The 23938-nt window shown below is 41.5% G+C and overlaps 1 protein-coding gene across 4 annotated transcripts in view; it reads left to right on the plus strand.

Moving 5' to 3' along the window:
- Window positions 1–23938, plus strand: part of FARP2 (FERM, ARH/RhoGEF and pleckstrin domain protein 2) — a 117781-nt gene that overhangs the window by 40096 nt on the left and 53747 nt on the right. For all 4 annotated transcript variants that reach the window (XM_029068760.1, XM_039912481.1, XM_039912482.1 and 1 more), the window contains exons 4-11: window positions 409–451; window positions 2640–2718; window positions 4900–4997; window positions 8824–8938; window positions 14051–14198; window positions 20606–20701; window positions 22066–22229; window positions 23415–23483. In XM_029068760.1, the coding sequence (XP_028924593.1) occupies window positions 409–451; window positions 2640–2718; window positions 4900–4997; window positions 8824–8938; window positions 14051–14198; window positions 20606–20701; window positions 22066–22229; window positions 23415–23483 (812 nt within the window). The remainder of the gene's footprint in view (window positions 1–408; window positions 452–2639; window positions 2719–4899; window positions 4998–8823; window positions 8939–14050; window positions 14199–20605; window positions 20702–22065; window positions 22230–23414; window positions 23484–23938) is intronic.

Raw genomic sequence — 23938 nt, forward strand, 5'->3', positions numbered from 1 at the left:
CACTCCCTCTTTAAAAAATAACAGAATGCTGACAACTTTATTAGGGCCGTGAAACTGCCAAGAAATAGAAAACTGATAGTTAAGAATTCAAACGCTGTTATTTATTCAGGTATTTCAATTGCAATAGAGTTGATGATGCTTTTGCCTCCTTAAACCTTTCGAAATGACTGTGAAATAAGAAATATAAATCTTGTCATTCCTTACTCATCCTTTAAGCGTGCTTTCAAGAGAAAGGTTTAGGCGTGGCTAAAACTTGTTTGAATTTGCGTATGAAAAAGAGAGTATGATTCTTCATTATTGCACTCAATTGAAATGTTTTCGCTGTTTCGTGATAGGTTAATAAGATACACTTCTAATTTCGAGAGTTCATGATGGGTCTAATGCATTTTAAAAACATGTCTTCTTTAGATTTGGCTTGAGCCCATGAAGCCCATCATCAAGCAAGTGCGAAGTAAGTTCACTGTACCCATTCTTTAAATGACTTATCTATTCAGAATGTCTTGAATTTAGAGTTGCCGTAGTGCTTGAATTTTGAGTTGATCTTTTCTTAATGAGCCTGCCGCCTTCTCCACCCTAATGGATTTCTGGTCCATTGGCCTCAAGGCCGGAAGACTAGAAAATATGATCACTTTACTATGTTTTGCTTGACGCCTCTGTTGTTCCCAGATGTTAGCCCAGATTCCCATAAATCCATTCATATGAGACATGTAATTAGAGTACACATCTTTATAGTTTTCCTTGGATCAAGCTTGGATTTCTCAGATTACAAACCAATGTAGTAGGAAGTTGCCCAGAAGAAGAGAACGTATGGAAGCATTATGGCCTAGTGGATAGAGCATGGGTCTAGGAGTCAGACAGACTTGGGTTCTAATCCCTGCTCCACCATTTCTCTGCTGTGTGATTTTGGGCAAGTCACGTCTGTGTGCCTCACTTACCTTATCTCCAAAATGGAGATTAAGACTTTGAGCCCCATGTAGGGCATGTAGCTTGCTGCCGATCCCTTGCCCACATTTTCCCTCTGTCCTGGAATTCCTTCACCCTTCATAGCCGACAGACTACCACTTTTCCCACCTTCATGTTTTGGTATTTGTTAAGTGCTGTTCTAGACACTGGGATAGATACAGATTGAACATGTGAGATACAGTCCCTGTCCCACATGAGGCTCACAGTCTAAGTGGGAAGGAGAAGAGGGATTGAATTCCCATTTTACAGATGAGGAAACTGAGGTACAGAGAAGTTAAGTGACTTGCCCAAGGTCACGCATCAGACAGGCAGGGGAACGGGAATTAGAACCCATGTCCTCTGACTCCCAAGCCTGTACTCTTTCACCTTGGCCAAGCTATTTCACGTGGTCTAATGGATAGACTTATTAAAATCATCTCTCTTCCAGGAGGCCTTCCCAGACAAAGCCCTCATTTCCCCTGCTCCTTCTCCCTTTTCTGTCACCTGTGCAATTGCATCTGTACCCTTTACGCACTTGATATTCCCCTCCACCCTCAGCTCCTAAGTACATATCTGTAATTTATTTTAATGCCCTCCTTCCACACTAGACGGCAAGCTCCTTGAGGTCAGGGAAAGGATCTACCAGTTCTGTTGTATTGTACTCTCCGAAGCATTTAGTACAGTGCTTTGGGCATGGTAAGAGCTAAATAAATACCATTGATTGATTCAACCCTAATTTTTCTAACTGGCTAAAAGTGATTAAGACTTTCTTTAGAATCATCAGAATGATGTTCTGCAGTTAGCAATTATGCATTATTTTTAACATAGTGAGCATTCAAATGAAATTCAAATTTGATATTCTGAACAGCTGTTTGATAGCTATTTTGAATTCTCTTCCTGGATCCTAAAAATTTGACACAGCTGTTTTCCTGTGTCATATATATTTTTTAACAATGTATTAATGGGCAAGATATGAAGCAGCATGGTCTAGTAGAGAAAACATGGGCCTGGAAATCAGAAGGATCGGGGTTCTGATCCCAGCTCTGCCAGTGGTTTGCTGTGTGACCTTGGGTGAGTCACGCATCTTCTCTGTGCCTCAGTTTTCTCAACTGTAAAATGAGAATACCTTTTCTCCCTCCTACTTAGACTGTGAGCCCATTTGAAATAGGGTTTGTGTCTAACCTTATTAACTTGTATCTACCCCAGCACTCAGAATAATGTTGGAAACATAGTAAGTACTTAAATTCCATAAAAAGTAACCTTCAGACCTCTGAAGAGTAATGTTCTCTTCTGAATAATACCTCAGTATATTTGTATAGTGCTTTTTAGTTTTTCTGAAGCACTTTTACGTTGTTTTCCATATTTTATCCTAACAAAACCCTGTGAGGTAGGTAGTATATTCTCTTTATAGATTGGGAAAACTGAGTCCCAGCATGGTTTAATAACTTGCCCAAGGTCATGCAGCAGGCCATGACAGACCATATTGTCTCCTACTTAATTGCTCTTTTTTTAAATCGGTGCTGCCTGAAACTTATGTGATTATTAACCTTGCGAAACATATTGCCAGGCACAGATGAGCACGTAATATCATTTGATTTTCATTCAGTTTGCCATCATTAAATCAAATATGCCACTGATGTATTTATAAAAGAGTGAAATCACTGCATCCAGAAAACTTAAAGATATTCTTTCAACAGGACCAAAAAATGTGGTGCTCCGGCTCTCTGTAAAATTTTTCCCTCCTGACCCTGGTCAATTGCAAGAAGAATACACAAGGTAAGGAATCTTGCAACTTGATTTATATGAAATGTTTTAGAATGGAAGTAATGTCAAGAAGAGTAATATTACTTTGAGGATTTGCAAGAAGGAAAAGAAGTTGGAATTTAGAAATAGAAGTAGAATTTTCTTCATATTTTTCTTTTATACATACATGTCTATGCAGATTAAAAATCATATCTTTTTTAGGCAATGGGATGCCTAAGTGGTTTTTAGTTAATTTTTTCCCTTAACTGCCTTTCACAACTCTGGGTATAGACGTAGAATTGTGTAACGGAGAAAGTGAGGGAATATTTTCTGGAAATGGTTAGATAGACGTAGGGAGCCCAGGGAGGAAATGATTAAGACTTTGTCTATGTGTTGGATATAAGGGTGGAAGTGTAAGGGATAAATCTGTGATATGTATTGAAGGGTAAGGAATAGAAAGAATATGGGAAGAAGTGAGAAGCTTGTTAAAGAGGAACCAATGCTACAAAATTGTGATGCAGGAAAGACAGTCATGCTGTCAACTGTAATGAAAAAGTGAAGAAGAAAAGAGAACTTAGAAGGGAAATCAAGGATTTGAATTTTGAATATATTGAATTTTAAAATGACAGTGGGTCATCCAGTTGGAAGTATCTTAAAGGCAAGATGAAGTGTTTGTTGGTAGAGCAGGTGAGAAGTCAGGCCCAAAGATAGTTTCGCAATTGTGTAGCAAGGGGCTTTCATTCAGAGCCTAACACCCTGAAAATTTAAGAATTTGTCAACATTCTTTGGCAGTTTAAGAATAGCTCTCCCAAAACTCTCAATAAAGAAGTTTTTGGTGCTCTTTCCGTGGTATAGCTGTTTTGAAACAATTCAATCAATTGTATCTTTTGAGTGCTTACTATATGCAGAGCACTGTACTAAGCTCTTGGGAAAGTACATTATTACCAGACTTGGTAGACCCATTCCTTGCCCACAACGAGCTTACAGTCGAGAGAGAGAGAGAGAGAGAGAGACCTTAAGAAAATTACGGTTATGTACACAAGTGCTGAGGAAAGGGTGAAAAAGGGAACAAATCAGAGTTACGCAGAAGGGAGTGTGAAAAGAGGAAATGAGGGCTTAGTCAGGGAAAGTCTCTTGGTTGAGATGTGCCATCAATAGGACTTTGACTGTGGGGAGAGGAATTATCTGTTGCATATGTGAAGGGAAGGTGTTCCAGGTCGGAGGCAGAATATGAGTGAGGCGAGATAGACAAGATCGAGGTACAGTGGGTAGGTTGGCATTGGAGGAACGAAGTGTGCAAGGTGGGTTGTAATAAGAGAGCAGCAAGGAGTTTGATGCAGAGGTGGAGGTTCTTGAAGAGGGGGTAACATGGACTTGAAGAGAAATTATATTTAGGAAATTCATTCTTTTGGACAGCCCTGATCTCTGTAGCAGTGGTAGTGAAAGGTGACAGGAACATTCTTTATTGAAGGGATGGTTAATTCATCTCTTCATTTCTAATCTACTCCAATGTTTGAATATCATTTCAAGATAGAAAAAGGTGTGTTAGATGGAATAGTAGATGATATTCTCAATGTATCTGAAATGATTGGTATTTATAGTAAAATCTCCTAAGATATTTTTCAAGGGAAAACCCCAAAGCAGAGAAATGGACAATTACAAGCTTGTACAATTTTGAGCCTATCTTAGAAGTTTGCAGGTTGTAACTTCTTAAGAAAATTTTGATGTACCTTAGGGTTTGTACACTGACCTTGTTGATCTTTGAATACAATCTTTAAACCCCCTTTATCTGGATCTCTTTACCGAAGATCTTAGTTACAAGCAAGTGCTGAATTGTATCGTATATTCAGTTAAAACAGGTGTGAATACTGATCTGTAAGAAAGGGCATCCCCTCTATTGCCCATCATATTTGAAATTGACAGTGTTGCTGCCTGGATGCCAAAGAGAAACAGAAAGGCTGATGTGTGCTCTCTACTTGTACTTAAAATACATTTGTAATGTGGCGTTTGATAATGTCCAGTTGTATGGCTGGCCCATTTTTGTGGCTTTGATTATTTTACTTACCGAGTATGACATTTTCTTTAAATTGAGCCACTGTATTTCTGAAGACATGACAGTGTGTATTATGAATAGCTGCTGCGTTCTCTTAGGCTCATATGAACATGATTGAGAGTGTGATCTTAAAGAATTCTTAAAAAAAAATCTTTCTTCAGGTATCTGTTTGCTTTGCAAATCAAGAGGGACTTGGTGGAAGAACGACTTACTTGCAGTGACAACACAGCAGCTCTTCTCATCTCTCATCTTTTGCAATGTTGGTATCTCATCACAGAGTGTAACAAATGAAATGCGACTTTTTAAAGCGTGTGTATTAAAGCAGAAAATGCTTGGTAGTGATTTAAATAGAAACCATGTCTTCTCGTTTGTATATTATCCACACACATTTTGGTAGTTATTCAGAAACCATCACCAACTCTCCCTCCTTTATTTTTAGATTGTGGATCCGTTGAAGGCCAGACACTGCGTTTCATTCTCATGTGTTCTTTTCCCCAATCCCCTACTACAGTGCTTTATACACAAAAACCACTCAATAAATAGTTTCAAAAGAATGAAAGGAAAAGAAAATCAGATCAATCAGTCACTCAGAAAGAAGTCTACAGTAACTGTTTAATGCACAGGTGTTAGGTGGGAGAGGAGCAGAGTCTTTTTTTTTTAATGGTATTTGTTATGCACTTTCTAGGTACCAGGCATTGTATTAAACACTGGGGTAGATACAAGCTAATCAGGTTGGACACAGTCTATGCCCCATGTGGGATCACAGTCTTAATTTCCATTTTACAGATGGGTTAACTGAAGCACAGAGGAGTTATTCATTTCATTTTATGAATAAGAGTTTACAGAATGGTTCTTTTTTAAAAAAAAGTTCAAGTGCAACTATACAATCAATCTGTGGTATTTAGGGAGGCTTGCCTAAAGAATGGTAGAGGTGCTTGATGAGGAGAAATTGATTGGAATGGAAGCTTAGTGCTCTACACACAGTGAGCACTCAATAAATACAATTGAATGAATGATTGGGAGATAAGGAAAAGTTAAGAAGCAGAACTGCTGTACTTCATTCCATTAAGAAGCTCTGCCCTTTTAAAAACCTCCTATTCTCCCTGTAGTGCCCCTAGGAAGATTGGTTTGGCACATCTGATTTGTCCCAGGCCCCATGCTGCCTAGGAACAGTCCCCATATATCCCTGTTCTATCTAAAATTAATGAAAGACAAGTGTTTATTGGCTCCAGAGGTCTTCTTGAACTAGTGTGACAAATGATTTTAAAAGCATCAAATCCCCTGAAAAAGCACTATCTAGTCCCTTTAGAAAAAACAGATTCTCCTTATTAGAAAAAAACAAAAAACGAATATTCTCTTATTTTTAGTTTGACACAGTATGATGTGCTGAAAATCTGCATATTTTAATATAAGACTTTCCAAAGTTCCATAAATTTTATTTCTGAAAGCCCTATTTTCAGCTTTGAGAAGCAGCATGGCCTAGTGGAAAGGGCACTGAACCTGGGTTCTAGATATGACTCTGCCACTTGTCTGCTTTGTGACTTCGGGCAAGTCACTTAACTTCTCAGTGCTTCAGTTACCCCATCTGTAAAATGGAAATTAAGACTCTGATCCCTCGTGGGACATAGACTGTGTCCAACCTGATTAGCCCATATCTACCTCAGTGTTCAGTACAATGTCTGGAACCTAGAAAATGCTTAACAAATAGCATTTAAAAAAAAAGACTCTGTTCAGTACAATTCTCAGTAATTGGGCATTAAAAGTTATCCCAGGTTATTGATCTAGATGGTAGTTGCCATCTTTAGCAGTATTAAACATTTTTCCGATACATTTTTTGTTGTCTTGGGTTTTTAATGCCCTTTGACTCCAGTGTTCCATGCTAAGTGCTTAGGAAAATACAAGGGAAATGTGGGATACATCCCCTGCCCATGAGCCACTTGGATTCCTAAGAAGTAGATAGACAAAATATTTGCACATAGGATATATATTTGCAAATAAATACACTGTATGGTTGATTGTGTATATATACATAAGTGCTAAGGGAGGGTATAAATTTATGTGCGTGCTAGAGGTAGCTGGTGGGGTGATGGGACTCGGAGTAAGGGGAGTTAATTGGGAAGATTGGCGGAACAGGAGGCATTTCAGGAGGGTTTTGAATGTGGGGAAGGCAGAGTGGTCTGTAACAGTAGAGGATAGGGAGTTCTAGGCCGAGGACAAGTGTGAATGAGGGGACAGAAATGCAAGATTGAGTGAGGTACAGCTAGAAGTTTAGTTTGGGTGGAACGAAGAGAGTGCAGTAAGGAAGAGTGGGGGAAGAGGAGTGAAATGTAAGGTGGGCAGAGTTGGTGGAGAGACTTGAAGTTGATTGTGAGGCTTTATTGTAGCGCTTCGTACAGTGCCTGGCACATACTATTCATTCATTCATTCAATAGTATTTATTGAGCGCTTACTATGTGCAGAGCACTGTACTAAGCGCATGGAATGAACAAGTCGGCAACAGATAGAGACAGTCCCTGCCGTTTGACGGGCTTACAGTCTAATCGGGGGAGACGGACAGACAAGAACAATGGCAATAAATAGAGTCGAGGGGAAGAACATCTCGTAAAAACAATGGCAACTAAATAGAATCGAGGCGATGTACATTTCATTAACAAAATAAATAGGGTAATGAAAATATATACAGTTGAGCAGACGAGTACAGTGCTGAGGGGATGGGAAGGGAGAGGGGGAGGAGCAGAGGGAAATGGGGGGAAAAGAGGGTTAAGCTGCGGAGAGGTGAAGGGGGGTGGTAGAGGGAGTAGAGAGAGAAGGGGAGCTCAGTCTGGGAGCTCAGTCTACTAAACACTTAACAAATACCGACATTATTATTAGCACTAGTATTCATTAATTAATCAAATTTATTGAGCATTTACCATGTGCAGAGAACTTTACTAAGTGTTCAGGCGAGTGCAGTACATCTTAGGTGGGGTACTTGTAGTTTGCGAAGCACTGTGCTAGGTGTGGGGAAAAATACAAGGATTAAAATCAGTACTCAGCCTTCAAGAGGCTCACAATTTAAAACATTGTCATATAATTTAGTCTATTAAGTGAAGGAGGGAAATGTATAAGGCCCTTTCTGATGCCAGGGGTGACAGGAGTTGAGGGCAAGGAAGAAAAAGGAGCACTTTGATAGTCAAAACCTCCCCCAACCCCACAGTATTTATGGTCACATTCATCTATAATTCATTTTAATGTTTGTCTCTGCCTCTAGTCTGTAAATTCACTGTTAGTGGAATCATCTGTACCTATTCTTGTATTAAACTCTCCCAAGCACTTAGGTCATTGCTCTGATACACCCACAGTAAGTGCTCAATAAGTACCACTTTTACTGATTAATTGAACATTGGTGAAGACAATAGTAGTAATTGTATTTGTTGAGTGCTACGTGCCCAGCACTCTATTAAATGCTGATATAGGTACAAGATAATCAGATTGGACACAGTCCCTGTCCCAGATGGGACTCACAGTCTAAGAGGGAGGGAGAAGATGTATTTAATCCCCATTTAACATATGAGGAACTGAGGCACAGAAAAGTTAAGTGAATTGCCCGAGGTCACACAGCAGGCAGTTGGTGGAACTGGGTTTAGAACCTGGGTCCACTGACTGCCAGATCTGTGCTCTTTCTGCAAGGCCACCCTACTTGTGAGCGAGACAGCCGAAGAAAGCTGGCCAGTGAGAGCTTGAGGGAGGAGAAGAAGTGGATCAGTGAGGTTTGATTTTGTGGAGACCAACTCTGCCAGCCTTTCCCCAGGCCCCCCTCCTTGCTTGTTCCCAAGTTCTTATTCTACTTCTCAAGGGGTATGGCAGGATAATGTTGTATGGTCAGAAGCTTCCTTCAATTGCACGAGAGTTTCCAAAATCCATCTAACATCCTTGCTGCGTTAATAGGGAAGAAAATATAGTAAATCTTTGTGAAACATCAATTTATTATATATTACCCTCTCCTTTGCCATTCTGACAATGCTTTAAAGTTATCATCCTCAGATATTTTATTTTTCTAAATATATAACATTTGTTTACTTTTAATTTTTCTTTTTTTTTTCCAGCTGAAATAGGGGACTATGATGAAACTCTGGATCAAGAGCACCTTAAAATAAATAAGTACTTTCCAAATCAGGAAAGGGTTCAAGAAAAGATATTAGAATTTCATCAGAGGCACATGTAAGTGCACATTGTTTTGAGACATTTGATATTATGATTTTTAGTAGGGAGAGCAAATAAAATTGGTTTGAATATGATCCTCAAGGCAGTTTCTGAAACAAAATGGACTTTTGTCTTTGGAGATAGTGTGCTCTGCAAAAGTGGTGCATCTGACCTAGAGAAGACACAGTTGTTCTTGCACATTAGAGTAATTACACAGCAAAGTATAGTGGTATAAATTCATATAAGGAAATTGGATATAAAGTAATAACAGGTAAAGAAACCGGAATGCCAATTTTCACATTTGTGTGAATGAGGTTAATTTCATACTTAACTGTGAACTATTTAAAATGCATAGTATTGGAGTATTTAGTAGTTAATAAGCCGAATCATTTCAACACATGGGGCAGCTATATTAAGCCTGATTCTTCCCCCTACTTTTTTAAGCCGGTGTAGGAATATAGTCTGGTGATGATCATGATGGTATTTGTAAAGCGCTTACTATGTGCCGAGCACTGTTCTAAGCAGTGGGGTAGATACAAGGTAATCAGGTTATCCCATATGGGGCTCAGTCTTAATCCCCATTTTACAGATGAGATAACTGAGTAACAGAGATGTTAAGTGATTTGCCCAAAGTCACACAGCTGACAAGTGACAGAGCCAGGAGTAGAACCCAAGTCCTTCTGCTTCCCAGGTCTGGGCTCTATCCACTAGACCAGGCTGCTTCTCATCAAACACTGTCCTAGATTGGGAGACAGGTATTTAATCCTAGTTTTACAGTTGAGGAAACTGAGGTGCAGAGAAGTTAAATGACTTGCCCAAGGTCACACAGCTAGTACTTGGCAGTGTCGGGAGGAGAACCTAGGTCCTCTGACTCCCAGGCCCATGCTCGTTCCACAAGGCAATGCTGCTTCCCAAGATTCTGACACCCAAACTGCTGCTCTGTGCTGAGCCTAAATTGGGAAGCTGAGAGTAAGGAGATCAGAAAATGTTTTATGGTTACAATAAAACAAAACCTTAGTGTTGCAACTCTGCTGAAAACTGGGAGTCAGTTGCCTCAGATTACCTAGTACGGCACACTGCAGTCAAGAGAGGAGCCACTCTTTCTGAGCAACGAGCTTTGTTTGGACCATGAGATAAACGCGGCCGAAGAAATAGCAGTGCCAGGTGCTGCAACCATCAAATACAAGAGGCAGCTTTTGTATATGTCCGGGGCATTTGGGATCGAGGCTCCCACACTGGCCATTTCAGCCACATACATACCTATAAGGCAAATTTCACCATCAGGGATGTCAATTTTGAGTACAAAGACCACACCTACACCACACCTACCCACATAAATACCCATTTTGAGGCTTGCCAGAAGCTAACATCGTCTCAGTTTACCTCAGAGAAATCATTTGGAGTGGAGTGAAATGACAGTTCTCCTCTTGAAACAGGTATACTGTAGTTTTACTCCATGGAAAGAGGCAATGGTAAACCACTTCCATATTTTTACTAAAAAAACTCTATGAACACTACCAGAACAATTGCAGATGGAGTTGGGACATTCTGGGAGAGGTGTGTCCATGGGGTCACTATGGGTCGGAGACGACTCGCCAGCAAAAGACAAGACTAGTTTCTGCCGATATCCACTTCGATCCAATCCAGACCGTGGAGACTAGGGAAGATTGCTTTCCCTCCAGGGCTCTCAGAGGGTGTGGTGTAGTGTCTTCGGTAGCTCTGGACAGAAGATTAGGGCCCAAAATTTTTATGTATGTCTATTCCATATAGTGAATGATAGGTTTTTAGCAAGCAGCGTGGCTTAATGGAGAGAGCACAGGTTTGGGAGTCAGACGACGTGGCTTCTAATCCCAGCTCTGCCACTTGTCTGCCATGTGGCCTTGGGCAAGCCATTTAACTTCTCAGTGTCTCAGTTACCTCATCTTTAAAATGGGGATTAAAACTGTGAGCCCCACCTGGGACAACCTGTGATTACTTTGTATCTACCTCAGCGCTTAGAACAGTGTTTGGTACATAGTAAGTGCTTAACAAATACCATCATCATTAGGATACCTTTCTAAAATTCAAAATTGCTGACTACTTGGATTTACCTTTTTGTCTAAACACTAGGTGGCAGTGATTTTTCCGCAGATTTTCCCAGATATATATAAAAAATACAGAGTAGGGAAGAGTGGCTCAAGAGATGAAGCAGGAAGAAGTGATAATGAGGTGAGGAAGGGCAGAGGGATAAGATAGGAAGGTGGCAGAGGTAAGGTCCTGAAGAATGATAGGTAATATAGAAGTTGGTGACCTTAAGTGAGGGAGAGGGCCACTCTTGGAAAGAAGGAACACATTTCAGAGTCTAAGAGGTTTGTTCTTACTTCCTTCTCCAATTCTTCAAGAACCCTAGAAATCCTTCCATTTTGATTCTTTCTACACTCCTTGCTACTAACCTCCTCAATTATTGCCCCCTCTCCAGCCTGACAAGTATCATACTGCCTGGGGAAATTCCCCCACACAAAATGTTTTTTGGGAGGTGGGACTTGGACATTTGAACATCTTTTTTTATGGTATTAAGTGCTTAATGTGTTCCAGGCACTGTACTATGTGCTGGGGTAGATACAAACTAACCAAGTTGGACACAGTCCATTTCCCACAAGGGACTCACAGGATTAATCCCCATTTTTCAGGTGAGGTAACTGAGGCACAGATAAATTAATAGTCCATAAAGCGGGTTTTGCAGTAAAGGACTATTTGTAGTGGACTATCTACTGATGGTGACCTTTATTGAAAAATTCATATAACTGACCAACTGCTTGCTGTGGAGTGGCCTGGGGGTTGGGAAGTCGGAGGCTAAGTAGATTTATCTACTTACTGGATGAACAAAATTAGACTAGATTGCTTTCAGGTTTGTCCCTGAAGATTAGTGTAAAGAAAAATGTAAGGATAATTACTCTGAACATCCATCATATTTGTAACATTTACCAGTTAATAAGAGCTCCCTGGCATAATTACCAAAGCTCCATATTTTTAAAAGAAGCTTAAGATTCTTGCCTCCTAATCTCTAGATGCCACCTCCCTTTTTCTGTTTTCTATTGTGGAGGAATTTTGTTTTGTTTTTCAATATTTCCCTGATCAGCATTGGTTTAAATCATGCTCAGTTGGACTGTTGTACTTGTTATAATTGTCTCAGTCCAAGTTTTAACATTTGTTTTCGTGTTGGCTCCTTTTCAGTTCAAAAGCCACTTACTGTATTTAACCACCGTTCGGTTGCCATCTTTTTATGTGCCAATTCAAAAGATTGTTAGGTATCCTGAAATTAAGGTCGACTTATCTGAAATTACTGTGTATACTTTGTGTGGTTAACCTGGTGTTAAATGGTGTTGTCAGTTTTATTTAGGTTCTTTTTGGCTTTTTGGTTTTCCACTGAACCAAGCCAGTGCTTCCTCTTCGTGGTTTTCAGTGTTCCTTGCAATTGCTGAATGGCTTAGATGGAAAGTACTTGTCTTGGCCAGAGCAAACATTGCTATTTGATCCTTGAAATTACAGAAATATATTTGTATATAGGTCTATAAAATTTGAAAGCTCCAGCCCTTAGAACCATTTAAAAGAAATATTGTGAGGTTAATGAAAAATTGAAAATTGTAATTATTTTCTCTTTTTGACATCTAAAACAACCTAAGTGGCATCGTTTATTTCAAGGGTTTTTTTGTTTCCTCCTGTGATCCTTTTAAGGACTCAAATTGTGCTGTTTAGGACAGTGTCGCACATAGAAAGCTTTTTTTTTATTGTAGTGAATGGTGGTATAACAATCAATCAATGGTATTTGAGTGCTTATTGCGTGGAGAGCACTGAACTAAGCGCTGAAGCGAGTACAGTACAACAGAGTTGGTAGACAAGTTCCCTACCCACACGAGTTTACAATCTAGAAGGTATCCATTTTCTAATCTCCTCTGAAGACCTAAATAGCAAATGCCACAGAAAGAATCAAATCTTCAGATAAAGAAAAGAAAGAAACAGTATCTCAAATAAGAAGGTTCATCTTTTTCTTTAAGATAAAAAAAAGATTGTAACCTCCTTGTCTTTCATATTAGGGCCTCAAGGAACTTGGCCAGCAGTATCTAAATGCTATCTAAATTTAGTAGGATTTGATTTTTAGTCGGCTGGTGTGACTATCAATGTTTTTAGCTGTCGTCTCTTGGTTTTCTTCCTATCTCTCTGACCACTCTTAAATCTCTTTTGTTCGTTCCTCCTCTGCCTCTCATCCCCTAACCCTGGGAGTCCCTCAAAGTCCAGTGAGGATCCTCTTCCTCTCTCAATTTATACCCACTCCTGTGCCTCCCTCCTCTGCACTTTTGCATTTCCTCCTGGCTTCAGGATACCTCTACTTGGATGGCCCAACAATGCCTCTTAACATGACTAAAACAAGACTGTTCATCTGCCTACCCAAGCCCTCTTCTCCCCCGATCTTCCCATCACTGAAGACACCACGTCTCACAAGCCCATAACCTAGGCATTATCTTCCACTCATCTCTCTCAGTCTGTTACTAAATCTTGGATATGAAATAACATTTGATATTGATTCAACAGTGGCCATTGGTTTCGTATGTACTGACCTTGTAGGGATTGTGGTGTCTCTACCTTAGGCCAACATTCTGCTTGTATCTTGTGTCTCTTAGTCTTGGCTGTATTTGGTGTTATTTAGCAGAGTCAGTTTTCTGATAATGCAGGGGTTAGGTTCTTGACGAGCCCTGTATTAAGAAAAACTCATGTTGTCATACACCTGCCTTGACCCAAGCCACAAACCTTCCGTCTAACATAGCATCCTGTTCTATCCAGATGGAGGTGCATTATTGGAGGAATATTCCCTAATTCCTGAAGAGTATTTTCCACCAAAACCTGGAGTGAAAATATGCATTGTGGAAAAACCGACTCTACTTTTTTGTCAGAGATCACTACAATTCACTTATAGATAGGCAACTGTAATTCATTTCTTACCCGAAGGAAATCAGTCATTTAAATGGAAAGCTATCGTTTATTTTTTTCTTTCCAGTGGGATAGATTAAATTCTTGAGAGCCTATGTCTTTCTTATAGGCAGGAGCGTTTATTTTTAATACTTGCTATTTTATGGTTTCTCTTCCCTCCTACAGGGGCCAAACACCTGCTGACTCTGATTTCCAGGTGCTTGAAATAGCTCGGAAGTTGGAGATGTATGGTATCAAATTTCACGAGGCCTCTGACCGAGAGGGAACCAAAATTAATTTGGCTGTATCTCACATGGGAGTATTAGTATTCCAGGTGAGTGGAGAGAAAAGTGTCTAACAAGTTCTGTTAATTGTAGCATTTTAAGTGGCAGATTCATTTTAACTTGTAGCCTCTCTCACCCTTTTCAAGTAAGAATGATTTCCTGTTGACTACTAATTTATATTGTTTAAATCCAGTGAGATCTCATGCAATCCACACCTTAACTGGTGAATAAAATTGTCATGAAAATAATGTGTGGAGAAGCATTGTGGCCTGGGCCTGGGAGCCTGAGGACCTGAGTTCTGATTCCCTCCATGTTCCCTCCCTATAATGAGTTTACAGTTTAGATGAGGAGACAGACAATAATAGAAATAAATAAGTAATTCATAATATATAATTTAAAGATATATACATAAGTGCAGTGGGTTTGGGGGCAGAGTAAATATCAAATGTCTGAAAGTCACAGTTCCAAGTGTGTAGATGATGCAGAAGGGAGAGCAAGCAGGAGAAAAGAGGGCTTAATCGGGGAAGGTCTGTTGGAGGAGATGCGACCTTAATAATGCTTTGAAGATGGAGACAGTGGTAGTCTGGCATATAGCAAGGGAATCCTTGCTTAAAATTGTATATTATGTTCATTCTTTTTTATTCATCCCAGTATTTATTAAGCACGTATTATGCGCCAGCCAAGGCTCTAAGCACTGGGATAGGTCTAAGCTAATCAGTTTGGACACAGTCCCTCTCCCACATGGGGCTTACAGACTTAATCCCCATTTTACAGATGAGGAAACGGAGGCATGGAGAAGTGAAGCGACCTGCCTGGTCTCACAGCAGACAAGTGGCAGTGCCAGGGTTAGAACCCAGGTCCTTCTGACTCCTAGAACCGTGCTCTAGCAATTAGGCAGTCTGCTCTTCACGTAGGTCACGTTGCTTCTCGTTCTGCCGTAAAATCATGAGAGAAGCCCAAGGCAGAATAAATGAGTGGTATCTATTTGCAGCACGCAAAGGAGAGCCAAACTGAGCTGCCTTTATTTGCTGTCTTCCTTCTTCATCTTACCGTCTTTGCCCCTCCTTCTCCCTCCCATGACAGAAAGGGGAAAAATATCTGCCGCTGGTGCTGCCATACCTCTCTGCTAGACCATACCAGTGGGGAGATAGCAGGGAAGTATTGGGGAAAGTCTGGGAGCCACCCAGATGGCTAGAGCTCTGGAGAGAAGGTGATCCTAGGCCCTAAGAACTCCTGAAGAACTTAATTTTAGAAGAGATGAAAATAGGGATAAAATTCAACAGTTGGAAATGATTAACATGAGTTCCTCCGTTCATGTTTGCAGCATTCTTTTGGAGAATTCTGAGCTCTTTTCTTGCCTTTGCCCTCAACAGATCAGTTTATGTGTTACGCAACAGTGTCTGTGACCTAGAAAGCTCCAGACATATTGTACTTTTTAAGGCAACAGCTTGAATAGCACAAATGAGTTTACAAATATTTTTTCCCTGAGCACTATGACATAATGTTTTTGACAAGAAATAGATTAGAAACTGGTGGGGCTCGCTTTTCTTAATGTTACGACTCACTTAACTGCTGAATGTCTAGATTTCTTAGTGTGAAGTGGAAAACTACTATCTCGCCAAGTGAACAGCCCTTCTCTGGGAGTCGGTGTAAATCCGGAGAAATTTACTTCGGGCAGTGGATTTATGGGAGGATAATTTGGGTTTCCCTGAGTTGGGATGCATATTCCCCTGATACTAGTGCTTTTGGGGAAACTGGGATGTAACAACTTCAGCATAGTAATAATGCTGCCTTCAGTGCAGCAGCAAGGAGGGCCAAATCCCGTGTACCTGTTCCAGGGTGCACCACCCCAAATTGCTGTGCGTCATGGGGCCTCCCATCAGTCGTATTTATCGAGCACTTACTCTGTGCAGAGCATTGTACTAAGTGCTTCGGAGAGTACAGTGTAACAGAATTGGTAGACATATTCCCTGCCCACAGTGAACTTAGAGTCTAGAGGGGTAGATATACATTAATACAACGAAATTGCAGATGTATAAATAATAATAATGATAATGGTATTTGTTAAGAGCTTACTGTGTGCCAGGCACTGTACTAAGCGCTGGGTGGATACAAACAAAATGGGTTTGGACACAGTCCCTCTCCCACATGGGGCTCACAGTCCCAATAGAGAAGCAGCATGGCTTAGAGGAAAGAGCGTGGGTTTGGGAGCCAGAGGACATGAGTTCTAATCCCGGCTCTGCCACTTGTCTGCTGTGTGACCTTGGGCAAGGCACTTAACTTCTCTCTGCCTCAGGTCCCTCATCTGTAAAATGGGGATTAAGGCTGTGAGCCCTTCATGGGACAATCTGATTGCCTTGTATCTACCCCAGCGCTTAGAACAGTGCTTGGCACATAGTAAGCGTTTAACAAATGATATCGTTACCATTATTATTATTTTACGGATGAGGGAACTGAGGCACACAGAAGTGAAGTGACTTGCCCAAGGTCACGCAACAGACAGGTGGCAGAGCCATGTGGGGCCAAGGGAGGGGTGAATAAAGGTTGTAAATCCAAGTGCAAAGGTGACCCAGAAGAAAATGGGATAAGGGGAAATGAAGGTTTTGTCGGGGAAGACTTCTTGAATGAGATGTGCTTTTTTAGTAAGACTTTGAAGGTGGGGAGAGGGATTCTCTGTCAGATATGCCAGAGGTGGTACGTGGGTGAAAGGTCGATGGTGAGGGTACCTGAGTAGGTTGGCAACTCCACCCTCTCTACTCATCTCGACTCTCTCGCCCCCCTTTCCCTCCGCCGCTCTCGCTCCACTAACCCACAGCCCTGGATCACCTCCTCCGTCCGCCTCCTACGCTCCTATGCTCGAGCTGCTGAGCGCTGCTGGCGAAAGTCCAAGCACCAAGCCGACCTCACACACTTCAAATTTATCCTTTCCTGCCTTAACTCTGCCCTCTCCTCCGCCAGGCAAAGCTTCTTCTCCTCCCTCATCGACACCCATGCCCGTCACCCCTGCCGATTGTTCCGGACCTTTAACTCTCTCCTTAGGCCCCCTGTTCCTCCCCCTCCCCCATCTCTCACCCCTAATGATCTGGCCACCTATTTCCTCACGAAAATCAACACGATCAGGTCTGAGCTCCCCAAAGTCACCCCTCTGCCTCTCCCCTCCCCCCCAACAACCCCCTCCCCTACTTTCCCATCCTTCCCTGCAGTATCCTCAGAGGAGATCTCCTCCCTCCTCGCAAGTGCCACCCCCTCCACCTGCGCCTCGGACCCCATTCCCTCTCACCTTCTTAAAACCATCGCCCCTGCCCTCCTCCCTTCCTTAACTTCTATTTTTAACCACTCAATCTCCAAGGGCTCCTTCCCCTCTGCCTTCAAACATGCCCACGTCTCCCCCATCCTAAAAAAACCCGCTCTTGACCCCACTTCCCCCTCCAGTTATCATCCTATCTCCCTACTACCCTTCCTTTCCAAAATCTTAGAACGAGTCGTCTACAATCGATGCCTAGAATTCCTTAACTCCCATTCTCTCCTAGACCCCCTCCAATCTGGCTTCCGTCCCCTCCACTCTACCGAGACTGCTCTCTCTAAGGTCACCCATGACCTCCTTCTTGCCAAATCCAATGGCTCCTACTCCATTCTCATCCTCCTTGACCTCTCTGCTGCCTTTGACACTGTCGACCATCCCCTCCTCCTCCATACCTTATCTCACCTTGGCTTCACGGACTCTGTCCTCTCCTGGTTCTCCTCTTACCTCTCTGGCCGATCATTCTCGGTCTCCTACGCTGGAGCCTCCTCCCCCTCCCATCCTTTAACTGTTGGAGTTCCTCAAGGGTCAGTTCTTGGCCCTCTTCTGTTCTCCATTTACACTCACTCCCTCGGTGAACTCATTCGCTCTCACGGCTTTGACTACCATCTCTACGCAGATGACACGCAGATCTACATCTCCGCCCCTGTCCTCTCCCCCTCCCTTCAGGCTCGCATCTCCTCCTGCCTCCGGGACGTCTCCACCTGGATGTCGGCCTGCCACCTAAAACTCAACATCAGCAAGACTGAGCTCTTCATCTTCCCTCCCAAGCCCGGTCCGCTCCCAGACTTCTCCATCACCGTGGATGGCACGACCATCCTTCCTGTCCCGCAGGCCCGCAATCTCGGTGTCATCCTTGACTCGTCCCTCTCGTTCACCCCACACATCCTATCCGTTACCAAGACCTGCCGGTTTCACCTCTACAATATTGCCAAGATCCGCCCTTTCCTCTCCACCCAAACGGCTACCTTACTATTACGGGCTCTCGTTATATCCCGGCTAGACTACTGTGTCAGCCTTCTCTCTGACCTCCCTTCCTCCTCTCTCGCCCCGCTCCGGTCTATTCTTCACTCCGCTGCCCGGCTCATCTTCCCGCAGAAACGATCTGGGCATGTCACTCCCCTTCTTAAACAACTCCAGTGATTGCCTATCGACCTCCGCTCCAAACAAAAACTCCTCACTCTAGGCTTCAAGGCTCTCCATCACCTTGCCCCTTCCAACCTCTCCTCCCTTCTCTCTTTCTACCGCCCACCCCGCACGCTCCGCTCCTCCGCCGCCCACCTCCTCGCCGTCCCTCGGTCTCGCCTATCCCGCCGTCGACCCCCGGTCACGTCCTCCCGCGGTCCTGGAACGCCCTCCCTCCTCACCTCCGCCAAACTGATTCTCTTTCCCTCTTCAAAACCTTACTTAAAAATCACCTCCTCCAAGAGGCGTTCCCAGACTGAGCTCCTCTTCCCCCTCTACTCCCTCTGCCATCCCCCCTTTACCTCTCCGCAGCTAAAGCCTCATTTTCCCCTTTTCCCTCTGCTCCTCCACCTCTCCCTTCCCATCCCCACAGCACTGTACTCGTCCGCTCGACTGTATATATTTTCGTTACCCTATTTATTTTGTTAATGAATTGTACATCGCCTTGATTCTATTTAGTTGCCATTGTTTTTACGAGATGTTCTTCCCCTTGACGCTGTTTAGTGCCATCGTTCTTGTCTGTCCGTCTCCCCCGATTAGACTGTAAGCCCGTCAAACGGCAGGGACTGTCTCTATCTGTTGCCGACTTGTTCATCCCAAGCGCTTAGTACAGTGCTCTGCACATAGTAAGCGCTCAATAAATACTATTGAATGAATGAATGAATTAGAGGACTGAAGTGTACGGGCTGGATTGTAGTAGGAAATCTGGGAGGTAAGTTTGGTGGGTGATGGGACAAGGTGATTGAGTGCTTTAAAGCTTATGGTAAGGAGTTTCTGTTTGATTTGGTGGTGAATGGGCAACCACTGGAGGTTCTTGAGGAGTGGGGAAACAAGGACTGAATGATTTTGTAGAAAAATGACTTGGGCAGCAGAGTGAAGCAAGGACTGAAGTTGGGAGAGACAGGAGGCAGGGAAGTCAGCAAGGAGGCTGATGCAGTAATCAAAGTAGAATAGCATAAATGCTTGGATTAGCGTGTTAGCTGTTTGGATGGAAAGAAAGGGGTGACAGATTGAAAATGTGGATTGACTGAGAGAGTTGAGTCGAAGATAATGTCAAGGAAATGGGCTTGTGAGACAGGGAGGATGGTGCCATCTACAGTGATGGGAAGGTCAGTGGAGGGCAGTGTTTGGGTGGGCAGGTGAGGAGTTCTGTTTTGGACATGTAAAGTTTGAGATATTGCTGGAACATCCAAGTAGAGGTGTTTTGAAAGCAGGAGGAAATGCAAACCTACAGAGAAGAAGAGAGATCAGAACAGGAGATGTAGATTTGGGAATCATCCACTTAGAGGTGGGAGTTGCAGCCATGGGAGCAAGAGAGAGTGGGCGTAGATAGAGCTTAAAAGGGGTCCCAGAACTGAATGCTGTGAGAGACTCCCACAGGGGAGGAAACAGGTAACATCCAAGTCAAGGAACATTGCAAACTGTAGTGCTGTATTCTGATTAGTTTAGGGCAGCAGTGTGTTTCTGCTCAAAACCCCAAAAAACTGGGGAAGACAAGGGCAGGATATTATTGTCTGTCCGGCAGCTCTTGGGAATGTTTTATTTGCTCCAGTAGCTCTTTTGAGAGAATTAGGTTGAAAAAAATTCAAACGGTGGTAAGGGATTTAGCTTTAATAACATTATTATGATGATAACTTAGGTAATGTTATTTGCCAACAGTCTCTGGAAATGAATCAAGTTCTAGAAAATGATCTTGTCGTAAAATGTACAGTTTGAAGCATTGGTCTAAATTGATCACTTTGAATTTACAGAATTTATATTACTTTTAACTGATATAAATACCTAGTCAATGTTTTTTTAAAAAAATCACTAGGCCAATCATTGAGAGATTCAAGGCCATGAAGAAGCTACAGAGCTTGGTAGATTCGTTATTATTCAGAAACTGTTTGGGTTTTTATATCTGGTCATAATAGTAAAAGTGAATGCATAAACCTATCCCCTGAAATTAATTGAGCATTTTTTAAAATTCAGGGCAACACCAAGATTAACACTTTCAATTGGTCCAAGGTCCGGAAACTGAGCTTCAAAAGGAAAAGATTTCTCATTAAACTTCACCCTGAAGTTCATGTAAGTCTTATCAAGTATTGCCTGAAGTTGTTTTTTTTAGAAACTAGAACAGATGTATGCCTTTGTAAAACCAAAGCAATTAAAAAAAAAAACTTTTTTAGTATAGTATACAATATTTTTAAAGAAGGAATTGTTCTCTGTCTTGAATGGTTTAGATGAAGCTGCCTGCTGGCAGGAAAATGGCCAAATGTCTTTCGGAGGCTCTTTGCTTCACTAATTAAATGATTATATCAATAAACAATTGACCCTCACTATTGATTTAATGAAAAGAAGCACTTAACATCACATAAGAACATTAATTTCTTCTGCAGAAACTAGTTTAAGTATACAAAACAAAGGTTTAAAAGCCCTTCGGTGAGTTTTTCTATGTGTCTTTTGTCAACCTGCCAGTTGGAGAAAACCAAATACTTTAAAGCATTCAGAGAAAATATTTGTGAATCAGTGATTCGGGCCTCTTGTGTAACAAAGACCAGATTACCTAAGCATCTCTGGGGATGGTGTTCCAGAGCTAGTCATTTTTGTCACATTTGTGTATACTTTTGGCTGTAGAAAAATGAAAATCCCTATGGCTATGGTATAAAATGAAACTGTGATACAGATTTCAAAGGAGTCTTTTGTCAAAAGGTTGAGTTCTCCTACAGCTAATTGTATTTGACTTTTGATATGAGAAGCCACAAAGGGTGGACTTGACATAGCAGAAAAGGGCCCATTATGCATAGTGAGTTCTTTTTTTTTTTTAAAAAAAAGGCTACTAAATGTCATCTTTCCCCAAGAAAACCTGATTTCCTGATTTTTCTAAGGTTTTTACTGTGGGGGAAGTTGTTTAATTCACAAAAATTTCCCCAACAAGATTTTGGGGCCAAATTCATATCTATACATAGTAAAATTTTGCTTTATTTCATCGCTGTGCTAGGTAAAGTACAAAGCCATGTTTGTCGTTTTTGAACTCCTCTTATACTCACAGTATATTTTTGAAATTTCTTTTCTTTCAGTTTTTTAGCTGTAGCTCAATGGCAGGGTTCTCCATGCAGGATTATATTTTGAAAGGATTTTTTCAGTGGAAATCATTTTGACAATCTGCCTAAGGCATGCTTCAGGGGAAGCAGTCACAATCAAATCGTCGAACATATAAACAAATAAAAAAGTTCTGTTGGCCCTCAATCAGATTTCGGTAGTTCCTTGCTAATTTGCCACTGAAAAGTTTTGGTTAACATCCCTCATGTGTTCATTAGAAAATGAGTCTGCAAACACTGGTGCAATTAAACAAGGTGGAGATTGAAAAACATATTTTTTTTCTAAATGGCTATTAGTTAAACCCTGGGCTCAGCCAATAAGTTACCTAAATCGTTGCATTTTATTTTTAGGACTCTTATCAGGATACATTGGAATTTCTGTTGGGGAGTAGAGATGAGTGCAAAAATTTTTGGAAGATTTGTGTGGAGTATCATACTTTCTTCAGATTGTTCGATCAACCCAAACCGAAGTCTAAAGCAGTTTTTTTCAGCCGTGGATCTTCCTTTAGATACAGGTAAAAATAGGCAATTGACATATTTGGGCATTGAGTGGATTGTGAAATTGAGAACTGAGAAAATATCTAAGCTAAGAAATATGAACTATATATAGATTCCTGCAATTGCAAGTATTTTCATCATTAGTGTGAGAAGCTTTATCATGTGTCAGCACGCTATTTGCCAATCTCCCGAAGAACCAGTTGGCTTTTAAAATTTGCTTTTCAATTACAAGTATTTACTGAACACATGCTGTTTTTAGAGTACTGTACTCAACATATAACCTGATTTCCAGGCAGCTATAAAGCTATTTACTTTGACAATTAAGGAAATTGTTGGAGTGGAGGAAAGATAAATGGGGCAGTAGTCAAAATAGGGACAATCAAACATCACCTCATTTTTTACTACTGCTCCTTCATCAACAGGATTCTTGCCAAGTCCAGCCCCTCTCCACAGCCAAATTCATTCTTGGTGAATCCTCTGCAGACCTCAACCAACTCTCAGAAAATACCCTTACTAGTCTAGATCAAATAGATTCAGAAGATTCACCAACTTGTAATGTCCCTTAAGACACCCTCCTGCCACCCCAGGACTCTTGGTAAAACCTTTCTCCCTGGAGTCAGCATTTAGAATTTTCCTTCCTCCCATTAAAGTAAAAATGGTATAGATTTCACAAATTATTTCCTTATGAAAGAAGGGTGTGTTCATTAATTACTTCCCTGAGTTCCTACCTCAACCCAGTGTGCCCACTTTGCTCCTCTAACACCAACCTACTCACTGTACCTCAATCTCATCTATCTGTCCTCTGACCCTTTGCCCATGTCCTTCCTTTGGCCTGGAATTTCTTTCCCCTTCATATCAACAGACCGCCACTCTCCACACCTCCAAAGCTTTATTAAAATCACATCTCTTCCAAGAAGCCTTCCCTGACTGCAGCCCTCATTTCCTCCTCCTTGCTCTCTTTCCTCCTTCACCTTTGCACCTGGCTTTGTACTATGTAATTTCCCCACCTCCAACCCCATAGCACTTATGTACATATCCATAATTAATTGTAATATCTGGCTCCCCAACCTGACTGTAAGTTCCCTGTAGGCAGGGAAAGATGTCTACCAACTCTAATATTGTACTCTCCTAGGTGCTTAGTTCAGTTCTCGGGACACACTAAAGTGTTCCATAAGTCTAATTGATTGACTGATTCTCCGTAGTGGACGAACTCAAAGGCAACTGGTGGATTACATTAAAGACAGCGGAATGAAGAAAATTCCCTTTGAAAGGTAAAACTTGCTCTTTTTATTAAATTAAAGGATTTGTTGTCTTCCTAAATAGTTTAATTGAATAAATTTTGAATTTCATTTTTAAAATAGATCTAGTGTACACATTTATTTGTAAACATCTGTGAGTTTGGGGTTAGGTGATGGAATTGTTTTTCTTCTTAAATGGTAGCTTTTAGTTTCCAGGATGAATTTTAATATAGCACTGTATGCTCTGTAGTGTCAGCTTTTGTCATTTCCTGCAATAATAGTGAATATACCCTAGTTTTCCCTCTTTTATTCTTGAGAATATTTTCAGTGAGCCATTTTTAATTTTAAGCTGACAATTTATGTGGCTGCTTTGTTGGACCATACTTCCTTACAGAGTTTTGTTTTGATTTTTCAGGGAAAACTCAATAATGTGAAACTTTGCCCATGCTTCCCCTTGATTTTCGTATTACATTTTCCAGTGATAATTT

This window comes from Ornithorhynchus anatinus, chromosome 7, assembly GCF_004115215.2.
Source record: "Ornithorhynchus anatinus isolate Pmale09 chromosome 7, mOrnAna1.pri.v4, whole genome shotgun sequence".
Taxonomy (NCBI): domain Eukaryota; kingdom Metazoa; phylum Chordata; class Mammalia; order Monotremata; family Ornithorhynchidae; genus Ornithorhynchus; species Ornithorhynchus anatinus.